The sequence below is a fragment of the Thunnus albacares genome, chromosome 17, assembly GCF_914725855.1.
Source record: "Thunnus albacares chromosome 17, fThuAlb1.1, whole genome shotgun sequence".
NCBI classification, from domain to species: domain Eukaryota; kingdom Metazoa; phylum Chordata; class Actinopteri; order Scombriformes; family Scombridae; genus Thunnus; species Thunnus albacares.
In genome coordinates, this window is record NC_058122.1 from 1,914,835 (window position 1) to 1,929,193 (window position 14,359).

The 14,359-nt window shown below is 38.8% G+C and overlaps 1 protein-coding gene across 5 annotated transcripts in view; it reads right to left on the reverse strand.

The window, feature by feature from the left end:
* Window positions 1-14,359, reverse strand: part of si:dkeyp-72e1.9 (syntaxin-binding protein 4) — a 95,451-nt gene that overhangs the window by 49,293 nt on the left and 31,799 nt on the right. For all 5 annotated transcript variants that reach the window (XM_044331192.1, XM_044331194.1, XM_044331191.1 and 2 more), the window contains 2 exons: window positions 13,481-13,554; window positions 2,405-2,500 (listed from right to left, as the gene is read on the reverse strand). In XM_044331192.1, the coding sequence (XP_044187127.1) occupies window positions 2,405-2,500; window positions 13,481-13,554 (170 nt within the window). The remainder of the gene's footprint in view (window positions 1-2,404; window positions 2,501-13,480; window positions 13,555-14,359) is intronic.

Consider the following 14,359-nt stretch of genomic DNA (forward strand, 5'->3'; position numbering starts at 1 on the left):
TAGATGTACTGTGGTAAGTCAGTAGCAAGTTAACACTGCAAAGGCAGAGCACAGCCAGTTGATCTCTATACAACAAGATAAGTGAGAAACACTGTAAAGGGGAAATTTAATGAGAGTTGTGGTGCTCTGGACAATTACACTGGCAAGATGGTGTTCTCCATTCTCCTTTGTACACTGAATATACAACATTATCTTTACACTAAATGTATAAAAACTTCAATATAAAACATGATGATTGAAGTACAAACAGTTCTCCATTTCACCCCAAATCTGTGTCCTATATCTGTTATATGTGGTGTAGTGAAAGTAGGCCATGGCTATGTTGCTGTGTGTTTTATTAATAATTTCATACTCACATGAGAGAAGCTCCAAAAATACTTCTTATGTCACTCCAGAGGTCATCAGTCAGACAGGATGTCCACTTCAATTCTATTCTGTTAACTATGACTTCAGTTGGAAAACACACTGTACCTAACTCCTCACTCTATTTGAACTTAAACTTTTACAACTTTAAACAGAGTATGACCCCCTTTTCAGCACTTCATAGATTTTGATTTGAACTTTACTGTCCTCAGATGCAAATACCACATCCTCTACAAAGATAAAGATAATACCATGTATCTCTCATGCAGCCAGTGACTATAATCAGTCGTCTATGTATTCCTAGGACATTTTCTAACAGAATGAGGGCCATTTTGTTGGAGGGTTGCAATATTGGCTCTACAGAGAACTACAGGCAACTCTAGCCAGAGGAAACATACAATTTCAATTAAACAATACCCCACTCTGACTGAAGACCAAAATGGACACTGCTACCACGAGAAGCATCCCAGTGGGATTCCCTTACGCAGCTGGTCTGTCAGAACATCTAGCCAGAGCATTCAGGTCACAGAGTCAGCACTTACCACAAACCATTCAACACCTTAACATCTCTGGTACACTCTAAAGACAGGACCCCCTGACAGGAGGGGAAGACTGCAATGGTGTATGACATCATCATGACATCACATGTGACAGCTGTGGGGAACACTACATCAGTGAACCATCAAGGAGCCTGAATAAGAGACTGCATGAACACATCAGCTGTATGTGAACACCAGAGCAAAAAAACCCACAGCATCCACTGAGAAGAAGTCAAAGGTCATCGAGCAGGAGTCAGTGGATGACCAGAGAAAGATCAAGGAGGACATTCACAAAAAACACCAGAGACCACCAGACGTTACCAGTTCCCCTCATATACAGGAGGAGGTACACTGTGCATATAATTATCTTTAATAATAAATAATAGCTTCCTTAGATGTGTGATGTATGAAATCCTGCCTGTCTGAATCTGTGTTTTTGAGACTGTCTTGGTACACTGCAGTTTCGAAACGGGAATGTTCAGCCATGGCGTTGACTGCTTATTTCGCTCCTGATATGTCTTGCAGCATATGAAAAACCCATTTGGACATGTTAACAATGTTATAAACATGATTTTCATTGGACGGGGTCTTAAACAACTGATATGTTTCTATGTAAGTACAATAATAATGATGTTTAAACTTGGTCTATTTGGTTTTTACATATAAATGTGTGTTGTGTTGCTTAATTGATTAACCTTAACTTGGGTTTGTTTCCATCTTTTTCCTGTTTAAATGCCAGGGGTAGAAGCTCCTAAATTCAAGTTGGGTTTGGTTGAGTTTCCTTATATTCTTTTGACATGGTTTTCTAATTTTTAAAGTATAGCTATCACAATAAACCCACCATAACTAACATGAACTGTTCTGTTTTTGTCTGGTGAAAACAAATAAACCATTCATAGAGTGAGGATTATTTCTGCCTCCACCACTCAGCCCATCCTTACAGAGGGACTGCGTAGTTTTTGTTCAAGGACAATGAAGATTAGATGTAAAGTCAGATTCAGGAAACCTGCATAGACTCCCAAAAACTTCAGACATATGCAGATCCTTTGCTGGGTACCATAAGGACAATCACATGTAGTGTGTGGACATTCTTTTTTTTGTATTTTTGCATTTGACACATGAAAACAAAACTGTCCATTGTCACTTTCTAAATCTAGATTTTCTGGCTCCAGTAAATGTTGAAAAAGGTAATATACAGCAAACCCAAATCCAGGCTGGCTGTCATCACAGATGGACATGTTTTGGACAGTTTTGTGTATGGTCTTAAGAGTGGAAGTGAGAACATCATGCTAGTGACTTGTCATAATCATCTACTGAACCTGCAACATGACAGATTTTGCACATCGCTCAACCTATTTATTCAGTAATGGTTATGAGTGCAAGTTACACAAGCAACAGCTGTTGATAAGAAGTGTTTCAAGTATAGGCAATGAGCTATAAGACATATAAAATAGATATAATAAAATTAAAGAAAATGTACCATCAGAAGGTACAGTGCTTACCATCACTTGAAGCAAGGCCACCTGGTAAAATCCGTTTGACATAGACTCCAAACTCCTCTCCAGTCAGCTCCTTCACTCCACCAATCACTTTAATTCCTGTTGGAAGGAGAAGAAAATCATTAAAGGGTAAATTTGTAATCCATAGAGATCAGAGTAACTCGAGAGACTTTGTTGTGAAGTTCTGCTTTTTCTTCTTGCTTACAGCTGCTTAGGAGAACAGTGTTTTGGTTTTGATTTATCACATACTGTTGACATACAGTAGATGTGATCATACATCATACATTTCACCTCAGACATATACCATGAATCAGCCCAAGGTGTAGATTAGGGGCAATGGGACTTTCTTTTTCCTTATTGTTCTCTGGGTATATTTTTACAAGTAGTACAAGTTTTTCTTTCTCTGACAACATGTATTGTGTCATATTGTGCTGTTTGTATATGGACTCAAAAGGTCTTATGACTGTTTCTCCAGCCTGCCCCCAACATGTGATGCAGTAAGACAAAGAGAGACAGTTTCTAACATGTCTAAAGTTTTCTAAGTTGTACTTAATGGTTTTACTGTTTTTTAAACATGTTTCTTAAAGTTCAAATTTAGATCCAGTGTCACCGCAAGATAATTAAAATCAGTGACTATGTCAATCCTTTCACCTTTGATGATAATATCAGTGTTAGGAGGTTGTACCATAGTTTTAGAGAAAAACATACCTTTTGGTCTTGTTCACATTTAGACTCATACATGATTGATGAAGCCAATGTGTAAAGGCTTGCAACACAATTGTTAGTTTAGTAGCCACTAACTCAGCTGTTTTTGCATGTGTGTACACAACAGTGTCATCTGCATACATTTGCAGTTCTACATCATGACACTGTTGAGGGAGATCATTAATATATAGGCTAAATAATAGGGGACCTAACACTGAGCCTTGTGGAACACCCATTGTGCACTTCATGTTACTGGACAGTGTGTCACCAACTTAACACATTGTCTCCTATTAGATAAATATGAAGACATCCATACCAGTGCTCTAGATGAGAAGTTAAATTTAGAGAGTTTCAATATTAAAACATCATGATTGACTGTGTCGAATGCTTTACACAGATCTAAAAACACAGCACCAACTACCAACTCCTCGTTTATTAAGATTTAATTTGCTCTATTAAGTGCAAGGTAACAGTTTCGGTGGAATGATTTGCTCTAAAGCCAAATTGCATATGATGTAGACCAAAATTACTTGTATTAAGAAATGTCGTCAGTTGTTTAATGACAACTTTCTCAGCAACCTTTGAGAGTACTGGCAGTATACTTATTGGTCTGTAGTTACTGGCTTCAAGGCGGTCTCCAGATTTAAAAATAGGTGTGACAATCGCACATTTCCAGTCATCAGGAAAGGAGCTGTTTTTAAAAGAGTTAAGTTAATTAAATGAGCAATAGGGGGACTTAAAATATCTTTGTGTGATTTGACAAACATGGTGTCAAATTGGAAAGCAACTGTACTTTTAGAACTTTTTAAGGAGCTGATGATTTTGTTTACTTGTAACTCATTACTCTACCAGCTTGAAAACCTGGCCTGTAGCATCTATAGGAACAATATCCATTTTTTTTTCGTATTTTTTTCTCCTAGCTCATATACAGACTCAAGAAAAAAATTATTAAAGACAGAAGCGACAGCAATATGATCTTCAATTAACTTTCCCTGTACTTTGAGTTTAAAATCTCCTAAAAATTATGGGTCCCTCCTTGTGAGATTATCAAAGTTTTTCCAGATCAATTTACTGTTGCCTTTTGCCTCATTCAATATATTGAGATAAAAACGATATTTAGCTTCTCTTAGCTCTTGGATAACTTTGTTCATTAAACCTTTATAATAATATTATTTAATTGCCTTCCTTAGTGCAGCATCTTTAGATTTCCACAAATTTTCATTAAACCACAGTAAATCGTTTTTATTTTTAGATTTTATCTGTATATTCACATTAAATCTTTCCATCACAGAGTTGATTCTGTGAGTAAAAGTATCACAGCCATAGTCCAGATCATCAGAGGACAGTACATCATCCCAGTTCAAGCTGTTCTTTTCATTGATAAATTCCTCTTGCTTAGCTCTGGCTGTACATTGAAGGGTCATTGGCTTAGTTGCTGTGGTCCTAATTTATAGTCAGTTTTCTTGCACATAGGGTTAGGTTATGATCTGATAAGCCAGTCACTAAATTAAAACTTAGTTATTCTTTCTGTTTTTTAGTAAATATCAGATCAATTTGTGTACTGGGGCATTTTGCAATCCTAGTTGGGCCTTTTACTAGTTGTTCTAGTTGGAATTTCTCTGTGATCATTTTTATTTTTTTTTCTCTTAGATTTATCCTCCCAGTTCACACTAAAATCACCCATAAGTAATAATTCTTTGTTGAGATTGCACTGTTTCAAGACTTCTGTGAGTTGATCATAGAAAGTGTCATCTGCAGAAGGGGGCCTATAGATACCTATGATGTTAAAGGGCATTTGTTGGGATAACATTATTTTTATTCCAACATATTCTAACGTGTTACCCACATTGTAAACCACACATTCACATTTGATTTGTCTCTCACATAAAAATCACCCCTCCTCCTCTTCCATCAGGTCTGTCTCTTCTAAAAAAAATTGGTATCCGGGCACCGTATACACACTTGCAGGAGTTGTTTGTTTCAACCATGTTTCAGTCAGACAGAGAAAGTCCAGATTTGAGTCAGACAGAAGATGACTCTTTACTCTTTGCAGTAATGCTTCTGATTTTAAAATGTCCACTAGTGGTGTCAGTGGCAGATTTTGTGAGAGAGACACGGGACCTGTCAAGGTCTCCACAGTCCAGTAGCGAAAAGTTATTCATTGAGAAATCATGCCTGGTGTGAACAAAGTTTAGTCTGTTAAGGGAGAAGCCCAACTCAAGAGGTTGATGTTCACTCATGACTGGCACCAGAGGAGTCCCAGACGCACTCGGTCGCAAATCACCACTGAAGTTCTGCAGTGCTCCAGGGGTCATTGGACCAGGATTTAGCTGAACATCTCCAGAGAGCAGGAGCAGCATGAAGAGGAGACCTGCTATTCTCCGAAACGGTGTGGCAGATGACTGGTCCACTGGATTGTTGATTCGCTCTAGTACCTGGGCTTGTCCATGCTACAGGACAGATGAATAGATTGCAAAATATCCCAGTAAATTGTGATGGAAACTCACTGTAGGAGCTTTAACCAGCCATGAGCTATCGTTTGTCCTGAGCCCAATCGTTAGGAGCGTGTTGTGGCCCAGGTGTATTCCATCAGTGTTGATTGCTCTGGCCAGACAGACGCATACAGGCAATATAGCAGTGAGTACCAACAGTAGTCCAAAAAGCACTCCATGAAACACAGCCCAAGTCTTTTTGCTGATGAAAAACTGCTTTGGACTTGACGCAGTTTTTGACAGGCATGCTCTGTTGTTCGATCAACGGCCTCGCAGGACAGTCCTAGGCAGAAATCCCATCCAGGATCCCAGCGGCCTGAGGGTAGAAGCTCCTCTTAAGCACCTCAGCACCGGCCCCGTGCACCCGGAACCTCCTCTCAACCACAGCTGGGAGAAAAGGCTGCCATCCAGGCGGTTAGGATCACCAGAGAATCCATGTGGCCAGGACTGCAGCCAGTGTTTAATCCCTCCACGTTTACCCTGGTGTTTCCTTCAATGTTGAGATGGATGTTGAACTGGATGTTGAACTGGATGTTGAGATGCATGTAGAGGTGGTCTTGCTTGTCCATGTGGTCAGGATCACTGCTGATGTTCATCCTCTTGTCCTTTTCCTCAATGTTTACTCCGTTTGAAAACCTCGACCAGCCAGGTAGTGGAGTTGGCAGGAGGGTGAGCTGTCCTTATGAATGACTCATACACATATGTTATCATTGTCCAATAATGTCCAGTATTATTCATAAAAAGTTCACAGAAGAGCACAAATTTAGCAGAGATGACAGAGAGGCAACTGGATAGGTCCGTCCCTTCTAGAGTCTGGGGTGCATAGAGAGGCTCCAGCATGTGTGGGTTACATTACCAGCAAGGATCCTTTAAGTTTTCTTGTTTTCATAAAATAACTCTTCTGTTAGCTTCTTTAGTGTTATAAGTCACCTCCATGTCAGAATCACTATCTCGGGTTTCACAGTATAAAGCTGGCGAACTCCAAACAGAACAAATGCTAATTCCTGTCCATATATGAATAATAATATCTTGGTCCAGATGGGATTTTGAATATTGTGACCTCAAGGGGAAGGTCATTTGTCGCAGCTGCCATTTTATTAGCACATTGCTGACAGAAGAGGAATGGGGGGGTCATATAAGTCAACTCAACAGTCATTCTTTGATTTGAAGGGGCACAAATGTGTTAATTCACTGGAGGCAGTGTTGGACATATGGGATTGGTGAAATTTCACAAACTGCATTGAAATAAATGGAGTTAAAATTCAACCATTTATATACATTAAGTTATAATCCTTAAAAGATAAGGCTGGCGATTTTCTATATTTTTCTTATTGTCAACAAATCTCATGTGCAAAGCCAAACCAACAATGAATTCATCTTACTTAGAAGTATTGTGTGTGTATCCAAAGCCTGATGTATTGTATTCCTCTGTGCCATAGACCTCCATGTCCATGAGGACAGTGGTTACTTTAGTTCCTCCGAAGACAGACACCCTGCATATGTGCGAAATGTGGATCAGTTTACAGAGCTTTACTAGCTTGTTGTGCTGCATAACACAACCTCTTGGCTTTGTGCTGCATTATAAATTTCTCAAAGAACTTCAGTACAAAGTCAAGAGGTTTTGTTATTTAGCACAATATGCTAGCAAAGGTCTATAAATGGAACCGCGTCTTTGTGCATGCGCAGTGGCAGGTTGCTGTCTTATTGCTGTTTTTACTCTTTGGAGCCATTTCTAAACAAGTTACTGTAGCCGCCATCTTCATGGACAACGGAATGTGTCACCCAGTGTGGTTCATTGATGTGTTTTTAATAGTTTTTGGACAACAATGGAGGTCTGTGGCACAGAGGAATAACATAGGTCAGGCTTTGGATACACGCAATACTTCTTCACAATACTTCTAACTAGGATGAGTTCATTGTGGGTTTGGCTCTGTGCATAAGATTTGTTGACAATAAGGAAAATATAGAAAATCGCCAGCTTTATCCTTTAAGATTTTCAGGAAATCAAACGCCCTTTTTGATACTATTTATGGCCAGATTTTTTTATTAAATAGCCATTCAATGTATTTGTAATGTAATTAGCTTCCCATAGTATTTTTTAATAGTTGAGGCTGAGTCTGCCATTCCTGCGATGCATGAGGGATTCACAGCATGTAATCCAGCACAATTTCATGTTATTGATATCAGCCTCACTGTTTACTGCTCACTATCTTTACATTGTGTCAGAGCTGTATCAAGTTACAGCTAATGCTGACCCAACATTTCCTACTGCTGGTGCTTCACATCAAAAGCAACTGGGTGGTTTTTATTGTGAAGCAGCCATGGGAGGCACAATGTAGTTGTCACAGAAGTTAGCGTTGATCATTCATCGAAAATGCATCTACAAAACAAGACAACAGCAGTTTTGGCATTTTTCATCAGAGGACCAGTGTGAAATATTGCAGGGAGTACTGGGACAAGAAAAAGCAGCCACAGTGAGCTGGTTAATGAAGTTCAAGGGCTTTGAGTTTTTCATAGACAAGTACAGTAATCAGTTTTCTGATCACCTGTAGTCTTGACTCAAAATACCACTGTCATTCTGTACTGACTGGGTATTACTGGTATCAGACTTTCATTAAAGATGTCATATATTTTTTTATTACATTGTCTATATATTAAACCTTGCACTGCAAACTGAAAAGGCATTTATAGTTGTGTGTTAAGGGCTTACAGCGTAGCTACAGCAGCTTTATGCGTAGGCGCCGTAGCTGTCATGCATCTCCTCAAAAACATTACTACATGCCAGGGCTACAGCAGCTGCAGAGATACCACACAAAGGAAGCAATAACTAGGACTGGTCATCTTAGGCTGGTGGTGTTTCCTCCTGCAAGTTTCTGAGGGCAGTATATTGTTGAGAAAGACAATATTTAATCATTAACACACATCTAGCAAAGCCATCATTGATGACAAATCTTAACCATTAAAGTGTGGCCTATCCTTTCTACTAACAAATTTCTGCTCACACTTTGAATTGAATACAACACAGATACAAACCCACATAGAGAAGGCAGCCCCTACATTTCTGACAGTCCTTCAGATCTTCCCCACACACATTTTACATCACTGTATTTATGCTCCACTGAAGTGATTGCAGCCTTGCTAGCAAAGTCTCCCTTATTTAACCATTAGATCAGGGTTTCTACAGCTTTAGGCTGCTGTTGGCCTGTTACTACAGAGACAAAATGGTAACACTAATTGGGTCTGGAGCAAAGGGGCGCATGTTAATTACTGCCTGTTGGAAGAATGGGGTTATAAAATTCCTTGTCTCAGTACTCCCTCACTTCTTACTCTTCACGGAGGAAAACAGTTCCTTGTTCTTTTGTTCAGCCTCAAAGCGCTCTCCTCCCCCCGCCTATCATCAGATAAGAAAAACATCATTCTAATGCATAAAGCAGCTGGAGCAAATATAAAAGACATGCCTCTTTTTCTCCTATTCAGCTTCACATTTTATTTTTTAAATCATCATTTCATGCTCACGATGCGTCAAGGGCATGTTTGCTTCTCAATGATTAAATATTCCAACACTTTAGACCTTGTAAAGATCATAAAATTCCATGTCATAAAAAAAGACATGATAGCTTCTAAAAATACTTTATAATACCCATGATGATATAAGAAAATATCCTTTAAAAGAACTAACCAGAGCCATTTTTGAGAAGTGAATAACAGCTTCTTTAAAGCCCAATCTCCAGATTCCACCAAAATGATGAGAAAATTCAGTGTGACGGAGATGATTTCCACTATGAACACTTTCTCCCGCCTACACGCTGAGGTGGTACAGCTCTCAGCTGCATTAACAAAGAGATTAGCATGTGCTGTCCTCAGTGTAGGACAGCAGGAGTGTTTGCTACAGTGTATACGGCAGACACTCTGCTGCTGCTGAGGGTGCTTCAGATATACAGTAAGGGGTCTTTAGGGTTTATATATTGGGACAGCGCATACACTTGCACATGCATAAGTTGGATGACTATAAGCTGCTTTACTTCTCACCTGTGTGCTGCTTTTAGTACTGTGGTTCCACTCACACACATGCAGCCTATATTCTAGCTCTCTCCTCACGTGCTATGCCTTCCACTACTATTATTCTTATACACTACATTCAACTTTATCTTCCTACATCAGGAGGTCATGTGGTTGATGCTGGTGTAATTTTTCACTGTTCATCTCTGATGCAAAGTCTGGAGACATACTTGTCTTAAATACTTAATTTTATACTTATATTTTTTTTTGTTCATCTGCATATTTAATGTGCTGTAAAAAAACAACTGTTTTGAATGTCACTTTTGGTATGCATCTCCTCCTATGGTTTTAAAGTTACCTAGACCATTGGTAAGTAAAATAGTAATTCTTTTTAGGTGGGTGCTATGCCTTCTCCTACTGGCTTATTCATTCTTATTGATTTATATCTCAACCACTGTATACAGTACAAACTCCACTGATAATTCAAAATGATCAGTTATACACACTGTTTACCCATATACAGCTGAGTTATTCTGAATTACATAACACATTAAAGTCTATGGAGGCCCATTTACACCCAGTGTAACTCTATTCAAACTTCAAAGTGCTCAGTATTTCACACCGATCAACTGTACATGAGCTCACTTACAGTTTATGAATTACATAATGCATTAATGTCTATAAAGCCTAGTTGACCTAGATTGTATTTACTGTATGTCTCTATCATTGTAATTAGTGCAAACTCCATTCAAATTAAAATGCTCGGTACTACACAGTAGCCAAGTGTTCATAAGCACATTATAATGACATACAGTTTATAAGTTATTATGAACTATATAATGCATCAATATCTACCATTCAGAGACCCATTCATTCCTATTTGTAACTCAGCTCCTTTATACAGGATAGATACATACACATAGTATGAAGTCCATTCAAATTTCAAAAGTCTCAGTATTTCACACTGATCAACTGTACATAAGCTTACTGTAATGACATGCACAGTTTATATTCCATAATGCATTAAAGCCCATAACACTCAAGTGTTGCCCAAATCATTCACCTTGCAAATATAATTCAGCCAATACAAAGTCAGTGACTTTTCATGTGATTATATTCATCCAAAAATCAAGCAGCATCAATGCACTCAGCAGTCATACACATTTTCTACAAGAAATGCTTCTCTAGTTCTAATTTTGAAATGTATCCATGTTTGTAGAGCAAGAATTAATCACAATAATTAATGGGACACTCTGACAATTGTGCATAGTTTCTTGTCACAAGGACTCAGCGTGTGAAACAGTTGTATAATTCTTTTTTATGGCTCTGGAAGGAGCTTTCTCATACTGTGTTCTTATCATATGGAATGGTAGAGATGGGAAAGATTTCTGTTTTTATGACTTCTACATGTTCATGTCATCGCACAATTCAAGGCCAATGTATGACTCCAGAGATGGTTGCATTATATACATAAAATTTACTTGAACAATAAACTTAAACGAATGTGAGATATGCATATTTTCAATTCAGAAGCTAATTGCAAATCTTGACTCTGTCTTCACACACCACATATGTTAACGATTCATGCTTGAACACAGCAGACACAATTGAGTTTCAAACATCACCATGAGCTGGAGGACACTGATGAAAATAGAATATTTAAATCCTGTCCAAAGCTTCCAGCCACAACAGATCCACACTGACAGGCCTCTCTTTGTGGTAAAAGGGCAGCATTTATATAGTGCTTTAATCCACAGTGCTTTACTGTGTGCCTCTCATTCACACAGTGATGGGGGCAGCGCTACCATGCATGGTGCAGACCAGGCCAGATATCTGGCGTCCCATGTCTTCCTCAAGGGCATTGTAACATGTGAACAGGCAGAGCCAGGGATTGAACCATCAACCCTGTGGTTAATGGCTGGCCTGCTCTACCCCTGAGCCACAGCTGCCACCCTCTGATATGTATACTATAGGACTACATCATATAGGAAACTAAGACTTGCAAGCTGCAGTGTGGGCTTTATTTTCAGCTGCACTGCAAATAGATTAATAAAAAAATATATATTATAAAAATGAAGTCAGTTGAATTATTATCAGGGACAAACAATGGTACATGCCTGAATTATATCACCTTGTGTAGATCAGTTGCTTTAAAATCACTCTGGGTACATTTACAGTGAGCTACAGTTTAGTTGTGAGTATATTTTTACCTTTGTACATTTACTTGCACTTATGAAAAGCACCTCTACTTGAGTGGGACAGTCAGCAGTTTGTATTTGTATTCATATGGGCTGCTTGTCCTTGCGTGGGCACAAGCTCCACCAGCATGGTGGTGTGGAAGTGAAGTAAGGATAAAAACAACAGCAGCTCCCTGCATTCTTAACCTAGCTGAGTTAAGTGGGTTAGGGCTTTGCCACATGACCTACTTTCCCTCCCAGGCAAACGCACTGATGCTTAGCAAGGATGCCTACTCTGCACAGAAAATCCCTTTAAAAGTAGGATTTACATTATTTTCAGCTATTCAAAAACAGGCTCCATTGTCAGATAGCAGAGGATGATTGAGTAAGGATACTCATTATGTTGTTAGTTTAAGCTGAGCAATGTGATTTGGACTTTATATGACTGTATTGACTGGTTAGGGTTAGTGCTGATTTTTTATGGTTGCAGAATGGGATATCAATGATATGCACTCACTCCAACAAGTGGAACAACAAACTCACTACAGCTGCTATTACCAGGTAGAGCCACCAAAGATTTGGAACAAGTAAAGGTTACCAGAATACACAATGATCAGTTCAACATGTCAGACAGCAGTCTGTGGACGATGAAATGCAGCCAGAAACTGAGAACTGAGAAACTGAAACCAGGGAAGTCGCTACACTAACCTGTCTAGATGTGCTGAGCCTGCAACAATAGGATCTCTGGCCTTCAGAATAAAATTGAATTGAATTGAGAGTGAACTGTAAAGATCTGGAAGATCTGGTGATTTCAACAAGAAGCATGTCTTCAGCACTTTCTTTTTTATTTGTTGAAACACGATTATTAAAAGCTTTAATTACAACATTGTACTCTAGAGCCCGTCCTTTACTATAAGAGTTTTAAGAACTTCTTAAAGTAGATGCAGTATGATTTTTTATATTTGTTGATGAACATATCCAACTACTTTTATTGTTTGAAATCACCATGTACAGGCCAACAGCAGTATTTTGTCATACAATCTGTGTCCAATTTAGGTTTTTTTAGTTTAACATTTGTAGAGGTTTGGGTTGGATGTCTTATTGGTGTTGCTCCTAGCTGAAAACCAGCACAAAGCTCAGATGCCTGCACTGATTTCATTTATTCATGTTTGTAATTTCATATGCATTTTGGAAGGCGTTGACAAACAATGTCATACTTGCAATAAACATAGACTCCAGGCCTCTACTACCATGAACAGATTAGAGGCTATAGACAATGGACGAGCATTTGTGTATCCATGGCTATACCAGAAATATGTAGATTTTTTTATGAAAGAGATGGAGAGCACCTATAGGAAGGAAAGTTTCTACATGTTTGTCATGTTTGTTCATAGTGGAAATATTTGCAGCTAAAGGCACCACAGCAATAGTCAGTGAAAGAAAGAAAGAAAGAAAGAAAGAAAGAAAGAAAGAAAGAAAGAAAGAAAGAAAGAAAGAAAGAAAGAAAGAAAGAAAGAAAGAAAAAAAGAAATAAAGAAAGAAAGAATAAAACTGGCAGTATGTCAGCACGAGTTCTGTGATCATGAGAACTGTTTAAAAAGTATTAAAAAGTAAGTAAAGTATTCCATGTAGTCAGCTGCAGCAGTTGCAGAAACTGTTGCAGAGGCCTTTATCCATGGCCACTGAAGAGAAAACACACTACTTACCCAGGCCATTCTCACAGTCTGTGAACTCCATGGAATGAACAGCGCGGTCTACTCCGTATGGACCCATAAGTGTCCTGGAAGGATGAAGATGAGGGAAAAGAGATGGAGAGAAAGAGAGAGAGAAAGGAGGAAAAATAAGTGCATCACAAACAGAAATTTGAAAGCCAAATGTGCTTTTATTCTTTGTTTTTCTGAGATTAGACCTGTCTGTTACAAAGCTACACAGTCAGACTATGACTACTCAATGTGAAGGAGCACTTGATTGGAATGTGAAAGCCTTACAAGTATGTCCAAGGAGGCAAATCATCATACATTGATGAATACATGAGACCATGAAAATATCTTGAAATCTGAAGCCTGTAAACCTGTTTTCAGAAAAGCCACAATTCCTCTTCTTACAAAGTGTACACAATGAAACACATCTCTTAGCTCTGAAACAGTGCAGGGGTAGAGTGTCTAACATTATGCTGGACCAGGTCAAGAGCAAAACAACTCTTCCAACTCAGACCAGTCTAACGTGAAAACCTGCACATTGTAGTGACACACGTTACCGTCTTCTTGACAGTTTTTGTCTCACCAGTGTGGAGTAAAAGATAAAATAGTCCCTGCGCTCCCTGTACAAATACCAGTAAGTTTTCCTGGTGATGTTTTGTTGATGCTGTGTGCTGATGCTGATGGTTGCAAACATACAGCTCTGGATGCAAGACTGAAGGCAAAAGATTGAAAATGTTGACTTCTCTGTGCACATTTTTAACACAAGACCATCCCGACATTGAGCCCTGAGTGGAAAAAATATATTCAGCTGTGTTGAATAGGAGTTCTAGTGTTTTGTGTGTCTGCTGCCACCTCAGACAACAATCTACCCAGAGTGAAGCCTCT